Below are 19,169 nucleotides of genomic sequence, written 5' to 3' on the forward strand. Positions count from 1 at the left end.
TTAGAGAAAGGGACTAAAGGGTGGATTGGGGTTGGGCCCGGGCTTGGAGAACTGGAAGGACAGTGGGGTAAAGAGTTGAGGATATTGTTGAAGTGTGCCTGTAGCTGGGCAGGAGGAGGATCACACGCCTGTAATCTTAGTACACAGAAACCAACCAAGTGGTAGCCAAGGGGCTTAGGTCAAGAAGGAAAGAAGTAAAAAGACCACGAGGCACACAGGTAATTCAAGAGGTCAAGAAAGGGATAATGCACAGAAGTGGGGGCGTGACAGCTGGATGAGCTGAGAGACAAAGGACCTGAGAGCAGGATGTATAAAACCTTGAGATTTCAGAATCTCTGAGTGACAAGGTCCAGCTTCAGCTAGAGTGGAGGTTCTGGAAGAAGGAGGGAACTTGAGGTTCCAAGGAGAGAGGAAGAGACAGATGAGAGTGATGAATGGCAGGTGGGACAAATCAGCTGAGCTGAAGGGGGAATAAGGTCAGAGGAGGAGGTCATGCGGGTGGGATGTGGTGGGGAAGGAACCTGTACTTGGATGGTGAGGGAGGAGGAGCAGTCAGCCAAGGAGAGGCCCACCACGTCAGGGCAACCGCAAGGGAAGTCTGCTTCTCAGGTGCATTGGCAAGAAGGTCCAGGAATGGGGGAGAGGGTTGATTGTAGAGAACATAGACTGGAGCTGGGCAGAGTGGTGCATGATCCCAGCACTCTGGGAAACTGAGGCTTGGGATTGAAAGTTTGTGCCCAGCCTGGGCAACTTAACAGCTTTATGAAACACTGTCTCAAAAAGAATGTAAAAAGGGGATGTAGGCCAGTGTAAAGGCACTGGGGTCAAAAATGAAAAAGAAGGAGGAGAAGAGAAGAAGGAGAAGAAGTACCCAGGCTGGGAGGTGGGGAGAGGGAAGACAGAACAAGTAGGCTGAGAGTTGGGCAGCTCCTTACAGGAAGGCAGACAGGGCTGGTGGCTGGCTTTCTCCCTCAACACTGCCTATCTTGGCCTGGGTCTTCCTGCCAAGACCATCAGCAGCCTGAATGGGAATACAGGCCCTTGCCACCCTGCAGGGGGATCCTGGGGCTCCGCTGCCCTGCCTGACCGGCCCCTGACCTTGGGCCTCCTGCTCAGGTACTAACCAATTCATGTCAGAACCCAGAATTTACCATTAGATAAATAGAATTTTGCATAAGGGAAAGATTGCACAGGTAATTTCCTGTTATCTGGTTTAATATAATTCCACCTTGAAAGTCTTTCTCTCCTCTCTCACGCTTTCTGCTTTTGCCTACCAAAAGTAACAGGCAAGCCTATGAGGACCGATTCTAAGGGGCCCCAGAATTCCATCCTGGCCAGGCTCTCCACATTTGCTTTTACCCTTCTTGGCTGTTTTGTCCTTATCATCAGTGATCCACCCCCTGGTCTTCTCCCCAGGTTTTCCAATCTCTAACTAAGCTGTAACCCTCTTTTTATGGCAGTCTTTGTATGAAGGGAGTGCATCATACATGCCCACAAATTCATTGGCTGCTTGATGTGATCAGGAGGGGACACGCAGCTTGAAGGACAATGAGTGTCCCCTCTGGAGGATGTTTGCTGCCTTTCTAGACAGGGAACTTCTTTCTTCATGGTCCTCTCGGCCTGTGTGGGTACTTTCTTTCCTCCCTTTCACACACTTGGCTCTTTACTATAACAGACTAGCTTGAGCCTTCACCTTCGCCCAACGTGCTTCCTGCCCACACACCTACATGGCGCCCATTTTCCTTTCTCTCTTGGCATCCTATCCTTTTCCTTCACGCCACTGATCACTCGTAGTACTTATTTGTTTATTCCTTATACAAGTGCTTTCCTGCTACCGTCCTAGGTTAAGGGCTTGACAGAAAAAAGGGGCAAATCTCTTCTCTTTTGGCACTTACTATTTGGTTGGGGAAGGGTCAAAGTGTTTCCCTACCTTGGCCCCTCCCTCCCTCCCAGGGACCCGCCAAGAGGGCTTCCTTGTTTTTTGTCTCCCCACTTCCTTGAGGAAAGCCCTAGAAAATCAGGTATTGATTATGTATTGTAGATCACTGTGTACCCAGCACTTTGCGTAGAACACAGAGAATATTTTGTTTAATCATGAGTTCAGCTAATATTGATCGCTTGGAAACTGTGCCAAATACCAAGCTAAGTGCTAGAGATACCGATCTGCCTGACCCACAGCCCCTGCACTAAGGGAACTCACAGTCAGGTGGATGTGGGAGAAATTCCAACTGCAAATAAGGAGGAGAAAGGAGCAAGTGTAGACCTGACCACACGGCCTGGAGGAGATCAGAAAGCCAGCCCCAGCCTTGGGGCCTGGTATGCTGGACTGACCTCTGGAGGTTGTCTGAACCCAAATCCTAGGATTCAGCCCAGATTCTATCCATTCTTCCCCCTCCTTCTAAATATTCCTGAATCCCCAGCTCTCGATTCCTTCTCTCACTGCTTGAGCTGAGCCTTCCATGGAGTTCCCATCTGGATGGTGGTAGTGACCGCTGCTGCCCTGGACTGTACTCTGTGTTCCACACTCCACAGAGCGGTGGAGAATTGCTCAGAAATGCAAATCTGATCATACTGAGTGCTGCTGATTGGCTGTCTCATGGCTATCTATAATGCAGGGTTAACACCCCAACTCCTCAGCATGGTGGGACCCTCCCCCACCCCCACCTCATCTGCAGCTATCACTGTCTCTAAGATTTGTCCACCACAAACTGAGGGATCCACAGGGGAGTGAATTAGTACCACGGTGACGAGCCAGACCTTGGAGGTCACACGGTCCCAGATCAAAGTCCTGGCTCTGACACTAAGTCCCCTAGGCCCATAGTACATTAATTATGCTTTAGCTTTGTCAGCTGCAAAATAGAAATGGTAATAATAACACTCCCTCTCAGGGTTGCTGTGAGGAGCAAATAGGTTCATGCGTATTAGACAACAGTCAAAATATCCGGCCTATGACATGTAACTGGGGGCAATTCTTTATTATTACTATCATCACCATTGTGCACAGAGCCCCACTGATTCTTCTGAGGTTTCAATTGGGCACCTGCTGTATGCTGGTCATGAAAGAAACACTCCCAGCACCACTTGCCTGCCTGGCAAAGTCTCATCTTTCAGGGTCAGTGTGAGTGGCTCCCAACCCGGGCACTCCCTGGTATTGCTAAGGCAGACCCGGAGCACTTTCTCTCTGGCTTCTGCACCCTGGTTGTTTTCCCTCTAGCAGCAGTGCTGTAATTTTGGATATGCATCTCTCACCAGTAAATGGTAACTTTCTCAAGGCCCCAGAATGAGGTCTCTAAAGTGTCTGTATTGCAGAGTCTGGTAGATTGCAGGGTTTGGAGAGGGCACCTAGCAAGTGTCAGAGGGAAGGGGAGGAGAGGGTGGAGAAAAGGCCAACAGGGTGGAGGACGAGTGCTCAGTGTCTGGAGAAGAGTTCTCAGTCCAGCGTGGCAGGAAGTCCAAGTGATGGCAGAGTGATGCGCTGAGGAGGCCCACGCAGGGTAGGCAGAATGCACGGCCATTTGGCCCGCTTTAACCAGCAGGGAACAGTTCCTGCACTTTCTCTTCTTTGTATCTCCAGAACTAGTCAGAGTGCTATATGCACACTAAGCACACCACGTCCACTATTTAATCAGCAGAAACTCCTAGAAGCTGACCAGGACCTCAGAAGTGCATCAAGATAGCACACTGGGCAGGGCTGGATCTCCTGCGTATCCCAGAACCACATCCTACCCTCCTCTACTTGTGATGATGGGAACGGAACCAGGAAGGGAGAGATTGTGCATCTACAGGTGTAACTCTGGGACTTACACACGTCCCTGCACCTGATTGCCGGGAGTAGAAAGAAGGCATGGATGGATGAAAGGGTCGGTGCTCTTCACATCCTAATCTCTTTTCTCCTTTCCTTCACAACACTGTTACCAGTCTCTCCCTGGCTGGAGGAGGTTGAGAAACAGCGGTAAATATGGACGTGAAGAATATTTAGGTTGTTGTCAAGTTGTCTGCACGAGCCCAAAATGGAGCTTATCACTTGAAAAGCCCAAGAATGTAGAGCCTCTTTCACTAACAAGCTACACTCTGCATTTCAGGCTGTGGCATCCTCAGCCATTTGTGGCCCCAGCCTTGAAGCGCCAGACAAGCTGGAGCGCTGGGTCTTCTGAGAGGGGGGCAGCTGCGGCTCCTCCCTAGCTAAACTTTGATTCCCACCTTCTAGAAGACCTTTGAGATCATCAGAGAAGCACAGTGAGCATCTTAGAAATGTACCTGGTGTTATCCTCAGCCAGAGTTGGAGTGTTTGAGCCCCCCAGATTAAAGTAAAGGTGTGCGGAAAATTAGCAGGTGAAAGGCTGACGTGGCCATGTGCTTGATATCTGGCAAGAAGAGAGGCAGTGTCTGAGAGGGAGTGGAGGACATGGGGCTGATCTGTGGCCCTGGGGCCTCTATTTCATATATATATGATACGAGGCTTGGATTCACAGTGATCCTCCTGTCTCAGCCTCCCTAGTGTTGGGATTACAGGCATGCACCACCATGCCCATGCTGAGGGTCAAACCTGGGTCCTTGCCCTTGCCACGCAGGTGCTTAGACCACAAGCTATTTCCCCAGCCCTTGGCCTGCTTTCAAGCCTGGCTCCAGCTCCATCCCTTTGAGGAGCCTCACACCAACTGCCCGAGTTTTGTTCTAGGGAAGGGGTTGTGGACACAAGCTGTAGAGGGCAAGTATTGATTCCCTTCTCCCTACTTGCTCTCAAAATTTATAGCCTCCATGCTGTCCACATGTCAGCTTTCAGAGTGAAGCTGTCTCTTTCTTGGGTGTGTTTGCCAATCATCTATTCATCCTCCAAGCAAGTGTCAGCTCCTGTCACTTGCTCCTTCGGGAAGTCTGCTCCAATGCCCTTGAGCTGGGCTAGCTGCCTCTCCTTTCCCCGCCACTCTCGTAGCACTTGCTCTTTGCTGGTGAAAGCAGACTTTGAAAGAGGTGAAGGCAGAGACACTCTTGTCTTTACAGCGTTAGTGTCCTAAGAAGTGACTGCAACACATCACAGAGCCTTAGCAAGTACTGGATCAACAGAGGACGTCATTGCTAACGTGAGCCACTGGGCAGTTGAGCTAGCACATTTGGGTTTTAGGATCCTGCTCCTCCACTTCTCCAGGGGTTAGAGTCCCAACTCCTCCCTCCCCTGGACCTGCCTGCCACCCAGACTGAGAGTCAGACTGTCAGATTCCAGGCTCCAGGGAGTAAGCCAGGAGACTTCCAGATTGATGTGAAAACTTGTTAGCAAGTTGTGTGTAATTTTATAATGTTTCTGGTAAGTGCTAATTGCCTGTTCCTTAAATATTTCTTGTTCTACTGGGAAGCAAAGCAATTGCAACTATGAATGCGTTTCCCACAGCTGGCCGCCCCCATGGAGGGAGACTGAATTTCTACACTCACAGTGCTCAGATATTGACAGATCCCAAGTCCCCTCCCCCAGCCCAATCTGGGATTGTGACAAGCAGAACTTGAAAATTTTCTGGGAAGCAACTGCCCCAGTTTCTCCACAGGGGCTGAAGCTTTTAATGGGGGGGGGGAGGGATGATGCTGCAGAGCTATCTGCTTGTCCGAAGATAGCATATCTGCCTGAACTGAGGCGGAGGGAGTATTGGTGATGACCAGGCCAGGTATGCCAAGGAGGGTGGAGAGTGATGGAGGCAAAAGGCCTCTGTTGCAGATGTCTGTTGCCATTCTGCAGGACATCTGCCTCTCTCTCTGGGCCGAGATGTCTATTGGGTATGGAATTCCACAGGGGCTGGAAGAAGCAAAGAGCAAGATGGAGCTAGAAGTAACAGTGATGCTTTGGACAGTGGTGCAGATCGGAAGAGGCCCAGGCCTGGGGTGGTGAAGGAAGGGAGAAGCTTTCAACCTGGCATTTCCTAAATGCCTGGTCCCTGTGGGGGCACTCTGATAGCCCAAGTCTTTGGAGACACTGGCAAGCTGACTGTTACCAGCTCCTTCTTCACAGATGAGGAAACTGAAGCTCATCGATAAGGAGGGACTGACCCATGGCTCCTGGAAGAGCGGAGTCCTGTTTGTCTTCTTGGGATGGCAGGGATAGGCTCTTGGCAGCTGAACACGGGGTGGCGGCAAAGTGGACCAGAAAGGAACTGAAGGTACTGAGGAGACCCCTGACTGTGTGAAGCCACTGCAGGTTAATTCTGTAAAGCTTTTCTGAACACATGCTCTGTGCAGGAATGGCCCTGGCCTAGTAGGACTGGACAGATGAACAAACTGTGATCTCTGCTTTGAATGGAATCCTAGGAGCCAGCAAGAACTTGCTTTGGAATTATTATGGAGGACTTGAGAAAGTACATGAAAGATGGTGGAGACATTAAAACATTGTCATTAAAGTGCTTTTTAAAATTTGAAGTAGGAGAGCACTGTGCCAGACGTAGATTCTGGGAAACTCACTGGGGGCCATGTGGTGAGTGGGTGGGGTACATGACTGTTGGAGGGCTGTGCTGTCTGTCGGGATAATGGAAGAGGGATTGGGGGGAGCTTGATGACAGACAGAGCCTGGGATGCTGAGAACTGACAGGATCTCTGAGCCACGGGAGAGGTGGAGAGGGGGTGGACCTGGAGCCTGGCAATGGAGCAGGCGGCAGTGCTGGTCCTCAAGGCTGCAACACAGCTGAGGTGAAGAAGGGCCTGGGGGAGGGGAGGGGAACTATAGGCATAGTTTGGGGTGCTAAGAGCCAAATGTGTCACCCAAAATTCATATGCTGGGATAGTGGACCCCTAGTGAGAATATGTGTATGTGGAGATGGGAACACTAAGAAAGTAACTGGGGTTAAAGGAGGTCATAGGGCTAGGGACTTGACCGGACAGGATTATGTTTTTGCATGAATAAGCACCAGAGAGCTCAAGTTCTCTCTGAGGAAAGGCTGTTCAAGGCCCTGGGAAGAGAGGAGCCATCTGCAGGTCAGGAAGAGAGCCCTCACCAGAGACCAGTTGTCCAGAGCCTTGATCTTACACCTTGATCTTTCTCTCTCATAGCTGTGAGAAAATGTAAAATCTGTTGTTTAAACCACACAGCCTGTGGTTGGCTAGGGCCGAAGGGCTGGTTTGAGAGTTTCAAGGAGAGGCCATGAACAGGAGTAAAGACAGGTAGCAATGCGGATGCCGACCAATGGAGAGCTCACGAGAGTTCATGTTGCAGCTCAAGTTAGGGGAGTAGATACAGTGGGCTGCAGAAGTTACCAGAGTAAGTAGGATGGAGGCCGGGGACACAGCTGGTAAAAAGGCAGTGAGAAGTCACACAGTTGGCATTTAAGGGAAACCAGAAATGCCAGGAATTGGCCATGGAGATGAAGGAGCCACATTTGGACATTGGGGCACCTGACATAGCATGCCACCACCTTGGCATAGCATAGGGTGTGTTTTATTATTAAGGGTTAAGATGGATGGGTTTCATCTTTTGAATAAAAAGTCATAGGGAAAGGCAAAAGAAGGGAGAAGTGGTTCTCCTGACTGAACTCTTCCCAACTTCTTCCTTCTGGCCTAAGTTCAAGTGCTTTGCGATGCCCCACAGCCCTCTGAGTTGCACTCAGCTTCCTTGCCCCCACACCACACTGCAGGGAGCCCCCACAGTGCTCTGGCAGTCCATGAGCAAGAGCGCCATGGGAGTGCCCCCATGAGGGGGAGCCAGCACAGCCACAGGAGGCAGAGTGGACCTGGCCTGGAGGACAAGGAACCTAGAAGGTTCAGAGGGACTTTGGTGACTTGCAAGGGGAAGGCAACATCTCCATACCATGGGACCATGTGAACAGTATTTTATGACCTCCCTTCACTGTCAGAGGAGTATCCTAAGGCTGGTGTTATTATCTCTGCTTTATGAGTGGTAAAACTGAGGCTCAGAGAGACCGTGTGACTTCCCCAGAATCACACAGCTGGAACCATGGCGGGATTTCCTCCGTATCCTATGCCTGGGCATGGTCCAATTCTAGTCTGTTTTATCTTCATGGCATGTGCCGCCTCTGGGTAGAAACAGCCAGAGACAGCATGGATTAGTTAAGGTCTCTCAATATCAGACTGTCCTTCCTAATTGTCCCAGGCCCAAGAAGTAATCCAACTGATACCATGTCTATGACCAGCATGTGTCTAGCCGTGTCTTGGTGGCTTGCTATTATGAATTCAGTGCTGGCTGTAGTATCGGGCACATAACAGGTGTTTAATCCATGCTTCCTGACTGAAATGAACGAGTGAACAAAGCTCCAACTCTAGTGATAGGCTTATGGTATATGTTGCATTTGATTGGGGCAAAGCTTTGGTTTCTATAAAGTTTTTTTTTTTTTTTTTGGTACTGGGGATTGAACTCAGGACCTTGCGCTTGCCAGGCAAGCACTTATTCTACTGAGCCATCTCCCCAGCCCCAAGATTTTTATTTTGTCTTTTTGAGACAGGGTATCGCTACGCAGTTCAGGCCGGCCTTGAGTTCACTATGTAGCCCAGGCTGGTCTTGAACTTGCAACCATCCTTCTGCTTCAGCCTCCCAAGTGTTGGGATTATAGGCATGAGCCACCATAACCAGCTTATAAAGATTTCATAAAGGATTGAAATTCTGTAACTTGGAGAGGTTCTTGCTATAAGGGGAAAGTCATAAGCTTTTGAAGCAAGAGAGAGCTAGCTCTGCTCCCCTCCCCAGATTTCTATGTGACCTCAGGCAGGTGACTTCTACCTCTCTGAGTCTCAGATGCATCATTTGTAAGACCGCAGCTACTGTATGGTTGTTAACATTGCATGCGATGGGGCGGTGATTTTCCAACCAGTGGTTTAACTATGAATTTTCTCCTAAAAGAATGTTGACAAAGAGTAAAAGAGAAGAAAGGAGAAAGAAGTGGAGGCAGAGCTGGAGTTCTGCCTGCTAGCTGTGCTCTGTCCCCCATCAGTGTCCCTGGGGCAACCCCCTCTTTTCCTGACCCTGTTTGAAACCTGAGATAATGAACACAAAGCTTCTGGCACATAGTAGGCTCTCAACAAGTGTTGTATTCCTTTCTTTACCAATGAAGTCATATCAGACAAATCAAATTCCTCTCTCCTGTGTGACAACCCTTCAAATATTTGGACATAGTTCTCCAGTCTCCTGAGTCTGTCTTCTTTTCTTTCTGATAAACACTCAAGGGTCACAAATATTTCTCACAGGGATTGGCTTAAATACTTTCCTTATCTATCCCCAGCTGAGGCCCTCATACTGAAGCTTGGTTTTTAGAGCATGACCAGGGCAGAATAAAGCACAACTAACTCCCTAGGATAAATTTGAGCACCCGATTCCTTTTATATCTATCTGTACTTCATTGAATCTTACTAACTTCGCCAACAGCTCTGTCTTCTCAGGCCTTTGCTCACTCTTTCTGCTGATGAGCCGTTCTTTCAGGCGAAAGTCATTTGTGCCTTATCCAAGCCATTGGTCAAACTTGGACGCATCAAGGGCATGACAGTGACACAAAGCCATTCCTCCTCATGTCTGGTAATGTCCATGGCTAAATATACATGAACTTTCAGTAGTGAGAAACTTAGAAACTTCGCTTCCAAGTATGTCTCATTTTCAAAGTGGTAAGGGACAGTGCTAAGACCTGAATCAAGGTCTCTTAATTTCTGCCTGGGGCTCTTTCCATGCCCCTACAGCTCCTTAGGTATAACTTCATACTATCTAGACTCATTAAAAGTTACTCATTCATTGTGTGGCAATTTCCAACATTTCTTATTTTCACATTTATTTTGGAACAGTCTTCATGAATTTCCCCATGACTTAGGATATGTCATTACCTCTAATTCACAGATGAAGAATGAAAGAGAGCCCAGAAACATTCCACGACCTGCCAGAGAGCTGTAAAGTGACAGAACCAGTATCTGTACTCAAAATTTGTCACCCATTCTATCCCCCATTGTATTCTCCATGGCTCTTCTCCACTCAGACACATGGCTTAGAATGTGTGTTAGTGCACCATTTATCTTGACCATAGGGGACGCTGTGGTATGGTAGTGTCTGCATAGGAAATATAGGTTGTCCTTTGGTTCAAGATATGTTGAAGTGCTAACTCCTGGTATCTTTAGATATGACCTCATTTGAAAATTGCATTTATAATCAAGTTCGGATGAGGCCAGAGCAGAGGAGGGTGGGCTTCTAATCATATATCCTGGTGCATTTACAGGAGGAGTGAGAGAGACAAACAGAACTGAATGTGATGGAAAAGAAAGAGACTGGAGAGATGTAGCTACAAACCAAGGAATGCCAAGGACTAACAACTGCTACCCAAAGCCATGAAGAGACCAGGAATTCTGCTACCCAGACAACGCCCTGCTGCTACCTGGATGCCAAACCTATGGCCTCTAGTCAATGTGAGAACACATCTCTATTGTTCTGTGCTACCCAATTTGTGGCACTCTGTCAAATCAGCCATAATACCTCCTGGATACCCAGTTTGGAAACACTTCAGGTACTATTACAGGAAGGCCCTTTGGCACACAGTTAGGGAAAGCGTGTGTGTGTATCTCCCAGCTTCTGTACCCTGCCTCTTGTCCCTTCAGCAGCCACTGGGTCATTTGAGGCTCACTCCTCTGATAAAGTTTTCTCTTTTTTTTTTTTTTTTTCTTTTTTCAGAACCGGGGATTGAACTCAGGCCCTTGCGCTTGCCAGGGAAGCACTTATTCCACTGAGCCATCTCCCGTTTTCTTTCTCCCTTCCCTGTGCTCCCATTGGCCATGTGGGCCACCATCTTGCTCTGCTGCTAGAGAGGATGCCACCCAGGGGAGGCCTAGATCTGGCACATGTGCTGCCCTAAGGCTGGTTGAGCATCTAGTACCTAGCAGGGCTTGACAACTACTCAGGAAATGGCTTCTCCTTTGTTTTCTGGGCATAAGCTTTAGCTCTTATTGGCCAGCAGGAAGTCTGGCAGTACTTACAAAGGTGATAGTGGAGATATGTCTTAGACCTAGTATGTGCAAGTCCTTTAATTCCTGTTCCCAGCAAGAGACGAAGACTTTCTGCATTCTCTCCAGGCCAGTGGGGTGTGTTCATCCTTATTCCTATGCAGAGTCACTCACTCACTCACTCCACAGCACCCAAATAGGACAGCCAGGGATGCTAGTTTTCCTCGTGCAAAGATTGTAACAGTAAGTGAGGCTCAGCAAGTTTACAAGACTTCCTAAAATTCTGCCTGAGCCAGGCATGAGTTGAGCATGAAACTGATGCATGTGCCTGGCACCAGGAACCCGTATTATAATAGATTTATCTCAGATGACCCTCAAAGCAACAAGGGGGCCACTGACCAAAGAAGGAGCTCAGAGAGTTGAGAAGAATAAGCCCACAGAAAGGCAGTTACTACAGGGCTATCCCAAGATTGGAGTCCAGCACTTCAACTCCAAGCCTAGACCCAGGTCTCTGGCTCCCAGGGTGAGTTCCTTGGGTTCCCAAGAGCAGTTACCTTCATAAGAAGCCTTGAATCCCAGAGAGCTGCCGCTGCTATCAGTCTGGAAAAGGAGCCACATTTGATGGTTGGTGCTGACGATGAGGTCTGGGACCGAATTACCTGTTAGACTGTTAGGAGAGAGAGGGTTAGAAGCACGTCCCTTACCAAGGCACTCACGGACGGTGACAGCCTGACTGCAAGGGGTTGGGGGTACTGAGGAGCCATACCCGCTCCAAGACCTGCCCCTCTCTGCTGCCGGCCACATGCGCTGGACAGGGTACACTTGCTCTCCTATGAGGCTATGGTGGGGTGCAGAGGAGAACTCAAAGGCTCCCCAGAGCAAAGGCTCAACATAGTAGAACCCACGGATCCCTGATATTGTCCTCCCACCCCCTTGACTACACCACAGCATAGTGGCCATCACTGGGTAAGGAAACGTGGCCACTATATCTGCATGATTCCAGTTCTCTGAGGCCACCCATGTTCCAGATAGTTCTGAGCCTGAGGGAAGGTCAGACAGCCATAGTGGGTGTGGCTGGGACTAAGCACTGCTGGGTAGAGAAGCAGGGTCTGCAGAGGTGCCGATAGCTGCATGGAAAGCTCCAGGCTTCACACAAAACATCTGTTCGCCCCCAGGGACAGTTTATTCTGGATGCTTTGCATGTGAATCCCCAAGCGGATGCGGTCAGTGCTCAGCCTCCTTGGCTGGTGCAGAGGCAGGTGGTGGAGGCCTTATCATCATCCAAAGAAAGACACCCCCGGACCAGGTAGAACCAGACCATACTTGGAGACCCCACCCCACCCCACCTCCCCCAGCCAAGGTCCCTTGTTGTCCTGGCCTCTGGGCAAAACTCAGGGCTTCACTTACATGTAGAGAACTGTCTTCTGGTCCCCATCCTGCCCACCGTCCCCGACCGTCAGGGTGTCATAGCCCCGCTCCAAGTCAAACTCCTCAAAGGCCAGCTTGATCACCTAGGGAACGAGCACAGGGTTAGTCACTGCCTGGGCTTCGAGGAAGACTCCAAAGCCTGCGGACCAAGTGGAAATCTCTTCATTGTGTTCTGATGCTGCAAGTTGTTGGCGACGTCATCCTACACAAACTGACAACTTCTGTGCCACCGTCATGAGCTCCTTCTCTCCAGGCCACCCAGTCTCTGGGGCCTCTTATGTCTCTGAAGATGTTCATGGCACATCTGGCCAATTCTGGGGGCTGTTGCAGCAACACCAGGCACATCTGGCCAACTGCGGGATGATTGGACTTTTTCTTCATGCTTTCATGCTCAGAAATCCCCATGGGGTTGGTGGTGATATTTCAGGCCACATGTGGAATCTCAGCCTTCCTGCCCTAGGGGCCTGTGGAAGCTTTTCCCAGCCTCTCCATGGCCTGTTTCTCTCCATCTTTTTTTGTTTGTTTCCTTTTTGAATGAATGAATGCGCTCGGAAAGACATTTCAACTAGATTCTTCCTTTCTCATTTGTTTTAGTTCTGCCTTTCACTAATATGTCCGAAGCACCTGCCCTATGCCAGGCTGAGGAGGAGGTTTCCATGGTGAGCATGGCACTGTCTCTGCCCTGGCTGAGAAGAGAGGTCAGAGAGGTAAACTGTTAACCACAACTTCAAGAGGCAGGTACAAAGGTGAATACTGAGGAAAGGAGAGAGGCCTGCAGTGGGGGAAGAAGGGAGGCCTCTCTGACAGTAGCATCTGAAGGAATTCTGAAGGCTAAAGAAGCCTCTGTCAGACCTAAGTGGGTGGCTGGGAGGAGGAGGAGGGGATGCTCTGAGGAGTCAGGGCCTGAACTGTGGCTGGGATGAGACACTCAGAGCAAGCTGTTCTGTGTCTGCTCATAGCTGGTCGACAAAGACCCACAGCTGCCAGCTGCCTCGCTCTTGGGGACTGTGTGGCTGGGCACTCCATGCATTTCTGGATTCGAGGAACCCAGAAATTGAGAAGCCTACCTAGATCTGCACCTAAAGAGCTTCTCACTCCTCTCTTGCAAGGAGCTGGGGGAAAAGCACAAAACCAAGGGGGAGGACACCGCCATTCTGGCTGCCTACACGCAGCCAAGAGGCAAGAATGAGGTGGGGCTGGGAGGAGGTGCCAGGCGTTGCAGCCATGGAGGGTTGGGGCTAGCACTGTATTGGGTGGAGGACAGAGCCTAAGATGCTTCCCTCTTCACTGAGGAGGCTGATGTGGATCTTGTACTTTCTACTCTACAACCCAAGGAGTACAGAATTCCTGTGGGTATTTTCTCTTTCCTCTGCAGAAATTTTCTGCAACCGTCTTCTATCTAAACCAAGCAGCATCCACCCACTGCCAGGATACCAGTAGAGCCTCACCCCAAGTGCCTTGGATGTCCACCTCAGGAGCAAGTGCCACCCATATTCATGAGCCGGGTGCCCTCTGCATGGGTGTAGGAGTCACAGAGTGGTAACTTTAGGTCAGAACATCCCTGAGCACACCAGGAGCTCCACGGGCTGACTTAAGGGGGACAGTGATTGCACTGGCATTGCACTGGGAGAAGGCTAAGGATTCCTGGAAGAAATGAAGCCTACGCTGTTTGTAAGCTGAACTGAAGGGAATTCAACCAGTGCATACAGGGGGGAAGGCAATCCAGCTGAGGTGGAGCAGTGAGATGCATTCGGAGACTTCTACTTAATCCAGCATTGGTTAAGTGAGAGGGAAGCAGAAGGTGGTGACTGGAGAGAAGTAACAGAAGCCAGGTTAGGAAGGGCTGTCTGGTATGCAAAAGATTTGGATCTCTGTCCTAACAGGGGAGAGCTGTAAGCCAAGGCTTGCCATGATGAGAGGCAATTACTTAGTGACTTAACAAGGCTTGCCTCAAAATAAAAGTCCACAGCTCTGAGGGGTGACTGAGAAACAGGAGGCAGGGCGATGGTGGTAGTCTGGTGAGGGAGGACCTAAGTTGACAGCAGCAGTGGGTGGGATGAGTAAGAATGGTATGAAATTTAACAGTCAATAATGGGTGGAGATTCCTTGGCCTTTGTGGGTTTTCCATCCAGAATGTCCCCTGTTGGCTAATGACATCACCAAAGGATCATACTTTGTGAGAAGTTGGAATCTGCTTCTCGTCTCTCATCGCGTTGTCTGCTATGTAGAGCATTCTTAGAAGTCCCATTTCCCAGCCCGAGACAGGAGGAAAGGCCATCATATCTGCTTCCTGCTGACTTCCTTACTCCCTGCTGTTCAGCCAGTATGCCATCTGAGCTCCTAAGCATCACATCACTGTGGTCTAGTCACCATTGGAGATTTTCACAGGCCCCTCCCACACTCTGGTAAGTGTCTCCTGGCCCCCAATCCCCTCTTGTCTAAGCACTTTCCTCCCTTCTCTGTCTCAACACTTACCTGCTGGCCCTTGACTGAGTGGGCGAACCACTCCTTCACTACCCCACCAACTCACAGAGAGAGTGCCAGGCCTGACCACCACCTCCACCACCAGGGCCTGGCAGCATGCCAGGCACATACCAGGGACTTAGGGCATCTTCTAAGCCTTTCCTGATTTTTCAGCTTGGACAGATTGCTGCCTCTGGGATCCCTTATTGTATGAACAACACCAGTTGTCCTACGAAATCTATTCTCTTCTGAGGAGCACAGCCCTGTTACATCTGTCCTGCTCTGTCGCCAAGGCACAAACACAGCCATATGCAATGTGTGCTTGGGTGGTTGAGGCCCTGTCAAATAAAACTTTATTGACTGAACAAGTGATAAGCTAGCTGAGGTCCATAGGTCACACTTTGCAGTTTCCGCATGAGGAGATTCTCTGAGAGACTTAATTATAGTCCTTGGCCATCTTTGGAGGCTACTTCACTATAAGAGCTGACACCTGCAGTGTGGTTGAGTTTGCCCTGACCTCTTTATACAAAACAACTCATGGAAAACTCACAAGAGCTCCTCTGATTACCTGCCTTTTACAAACTGGAAAGCCCAGGTAGGAAAGGTGAGGCAATGTGCTGGGCCCACACAGCTAAGTGGAAGGACGGGACTCTCTAGACACTTTGTGACTCTGCTCTATGCCTGAGTATCCCAGTGAGGACCATGACTTCTCCACTCAAATGCTCCTAGAGCTTTTTCTGGATGTCAGTAGGTGCTCGCTCAGCAAACACTTGCTGCACATAAAATTTTACAAGGCAGCTGGTGACTTCTGCAAAAGGAACCCAGCTTCTGCAGGGACTAAGGATCCTAGCTGTGCCTTGTCACTGCACCGACCCCTCCCAACCAGTCCTGGAGCAGAGAAGACGCTGCTCACCAAGCCATTTCCAACATGGAAGTGCAGGAGGATTATGGGAAAATATTCCTGTGAAGGGCAGAACTCAGAGCCATAAAGAGCTTCCCATCACCAGTTAGAGCCACCACGGAAGGGATCTGAGTTTCGGGGCACTGACCCAAAGGTAAGGGTTAGCTGTACAAGGAGGACCACGCTGCAGCTCTGGGGAGGGCCCCAGCACACAGTGCACTGAGGCCTTTTTTTTCCTTTGCTTTTTTTCCTCCTTCTCTTCTTTGGCCATTGTTTAAAGACAGGACTCTATAATGACTCATTAACCAACACGCAGATCCATCAAGCTCACAAAGCACCTTTCTGAGGCTGGAGAAACAGCAGCAAGGAGGAAGAGGCGCCATCCAAGAGGCCCATTTGTATACAGCTCAGACACCCAACTTAAGCCCATTAGATAAATGAATAAACAAGCTCATCATCCAGGACATAATTACTGAGCACCTGTCATGTGCCAAGCACTGAGCTAGCTGCTTCCCATAAGTTATCTTGCTCGCCGGACGATTTTGCAACAAATCTAAATGCCAAGGACATGGCGCAGACGGTGAGTGCAGGAGGGTTGCAAAAAGAGCAAGAGGGAAGGACGGAGGTGTGTGGAGGAGGCGGGGGCTCCAGGCCTGGCAGGGCAGTGGGGGCTGTGGACTTGGTCCAAGCTCTGCCAGGAGCGGTGAGAGGGGAAAAAAGGGCAGGGAGGGCAGCTGACGTGGGCAAAGCAGGGCCGGAGAACAGGCTGGATGAGTCGGCAGTTGGATTCTGCCCAGCAGCCAGAACAAGCAGTCTGAGTTTCATGGTCAAGCTGATGGGTTTCATTGTCATTTTTTTTTTCCTCTTAAAAAAAAAAAAAAGCTGCTGGGGAGCTATGATTCAGCATGGGAGGAGGACTGGAGGCAGAGAAGCCATCAGGAGAAGGCGAAGAGCCCAAGAGTGGGAGTAGGGCTTGGCATGTGGGTGAAGAGCAGGTGTAGAGGGAGGGCTGGAGACTGGGTCCCGCTGGACGCAGTCATGTGTCTGAGAATTGTGGGGCTGAGCTGGGGCCTTGAAGGATCAGTCCTGGGCCTTGGGGAGCATTGTCCAGGATGAGTCCTACTAAGCTGGGCCTGAGGTCTAGGTGAGGCTGCTGAGGGCCCAACAGGGATAGATATATATATATATATATATATATATATATTTTTTTTTTGTTTTGTTTTGTTTTGTTTTTTGTACTGGGAATCAAACACATGACCTCACCCTTGCCGGGTACGTGCTCCAGCCCTGAGCTATAGTCTGGCCCTTGTTTATCTTTTTGGGACAAGTTCTTGCTATGTGGTTCAGGTTGGCCTTGAACTCACTGTGTAGTCCAGGCTGGCTTGGAACTCATGACAATCCTCTTGCCTCAGCCTCCTGAATGCTGGAATTATAGGCATGTGCCACCATGCCTGGCTAGGAGCATTTTGTTGTTGTTGTTGAAGGTGGAGTTCCGAAAGGTCTGCACAGGGACTGTTCTAGTGGTGCTTCCTCCAACAGCCTCTGCTGCCAATCCTTCCCTCCGCTTCCAGACACAGCACCTCACTACCTCCGGAGCAGGGGTTGGAAATCACAGCTTTCAGGCCAAATCTGGCCTCCAGCCTATTTTTATATGGCCCCTAGAATTTTGAAGGAGTTCCTACATTTTAGAGCCAAACTCCAAAAACTCACAACAAAGAATATACAATAAACATCATATGCTTCTCCAAACTTAAATAATTTTTTACATAGCGCTTTACAGAAATAATTTGCTAACTTTTACCGTAGAACAATGGTTTTCAAACTGGGTTCCTAGGCAATGAGTTCCCAGGGTTCCTTGCAGTGGTGGTGGTGGGGCACCAGCAGATGAATATGACAGAATGGGCAGAGCCTGGCTTCAACCAAAACAATTCTATTTTGATCTAGTTATTTTGAGATGTTGTGACTTGCATGGATGGTACTGCTTTCAATGTTCTTTCTTCTTTTTATTCCTTCCTAACAGAACCCAGAATTTTGGGAGAATATGGCAGGGTACCCAGCTGAGCTCATAGCTAAGGATGGGTACATAACAGAAGTCTGGGCCATGGGGTGTAACCTGCAGAATCTTGGGGTACTTGTCCATCTTTCTTTTTGCTTTCCATGGGATACAGATGGGAGGGTAGAGACGGAACAGTCTTCTCAGAACCATGAGGGTGAGACCTACATGCAAAGAATGGCAGAGGGAAAATGCAAGGGACTCTAGACACTGAGGGAACCAGCAATCCCAACCTGGACTCCCTATTGCTGGGCTTGGTAGGTGGAGCAAACAAACTGTGTGTTGTTTAAACTTCAGTGGCATTTTCTGCAACTCACAGCTCCTCATGACCTACAGGGTGCAGATTCTCCAGAAGGGTTCTCATCACTGCAGAGACTGCCAAGTCCTCATCCTCAGGATGCAACTCAGCACCCTGGCATAGAAACCACAGGCTGCCCACGCCCATGCCTGCTTCTTGCCAGCTGTTCAGAGACCCCACAGTGCTGCATAGTCCTAACCACGTGCTCTGCCGCTGGGCTCCCATAAGCACCCAAAAGCTGGCCTGGCTCGCCCACACTGTGCTAGCATGGCCACTGCCTGCAGGCTAAAGGGAGTTCGCTGTGCCTGGTCATGGGGCTCCTGGTACCTCCTGCTGGGGTCTGGCTAGAGAATGAGTCCCTGGGGCTGTGGGCAGGGGACTGGGCTGGACCATCTGGAGCTCCAGGAGGGAGGAGGCTCTAGTGCTTCCTTCCAGCAACTGGACTGAGGATTTTGGAAAGTTCTGTGGGTTTGGCCTTGACTACAGTTTTATTTTGGTCAATTGGAGGCAGCAAACCCTTTCACTCATTCACTGCCTTTTTGCTCACTGAATGATGGATCTGCACACCTATTTGCCCAATGGTCAGCACATACATGCCAGGGCTGGGTCTTGGAGAAGCATATGCAGGTGGCAGGGATGGGACATGGCGACCATCCTCAGAGCCTGCAGTGGGGAAGAGAGGACCTTGAATCCCTGAGTCCACAATGGAGGCAAGACAATGGGGTGAGTGCTGGGAGCAGGGGAGTCTGCAGTGAGGCAGACAGAAGTGAGGGAGGGGGCTTGTCTCCTGGAGTACGGAAGTGTGTGTGTGGGGGGACACCAGGGCCTCTGTGGGTTCCACTGGTGGCGATGTCAACATAAATTGAGAAGTGGAAACATCTATGGAGGAAACAGATTTGATGGGGCCAGTAAAGGATCCCTCTGAGCCACTTACCCATGAGATGTGAACATCAGAAAACTATGGGGGATACCTCTCCAATCACCAACATGTCACTTGTGGCTGGCACAGAGAAGATATGAGCAAATATTTGTTGAATGAGTAAGTGAAAGAACAAATGGCCCAATAAATGTGATTCTGACATTTGCACTGGTGGGTGATCACTTGCCTGGAGAGTCACTTCTCAGAT

General features: G+C 49.8%; 1 protein-coding gene across 1 annotated transcript in view; it reads right to left on the minus strand.

Annotated features, from left to right (window-relative positions):
- The window catches only part of Csmd2 (CUB and Sushi multiple domains 2), a 607,037-nt gene that overhangs the window by 247,109 nt on the left and 340,759 nt on the right, over window positions 1-19,169 (minus strand). The window contains exons 11-12 of the mRNA XM_012516868.2: window positions 12,307-12,410; window positions 11,454-11,566 (exon numbers count right to left, since the gene is read on the minus strand). Of these exons, the coding sequence (XP_012372322.1) occupies window positions 11,454-11,566; window positions 12,307-12,410 (217 nt within the window). The remainder of the gene's footprint in view (window positions 1-11,453; window positions 11,567-12,306; window positions 12,411-19,169) is intronic.

Source organism: Octodon degus, unplaced genomic scaffold (genome assembly GCF_000260255.1).
Source record: "Octodon degus isolate 3935 unplaced genomic scaffold, OctDeg1.0 scaffold00130, whole genome shotgun sequence".
Taxonomy (NCBI): domain Eukaryota; kingdom Metazoa; phylum Chordata; class Mammalia; order Rodentia; family Octodontidae; genus Octodon; species Octodon degus.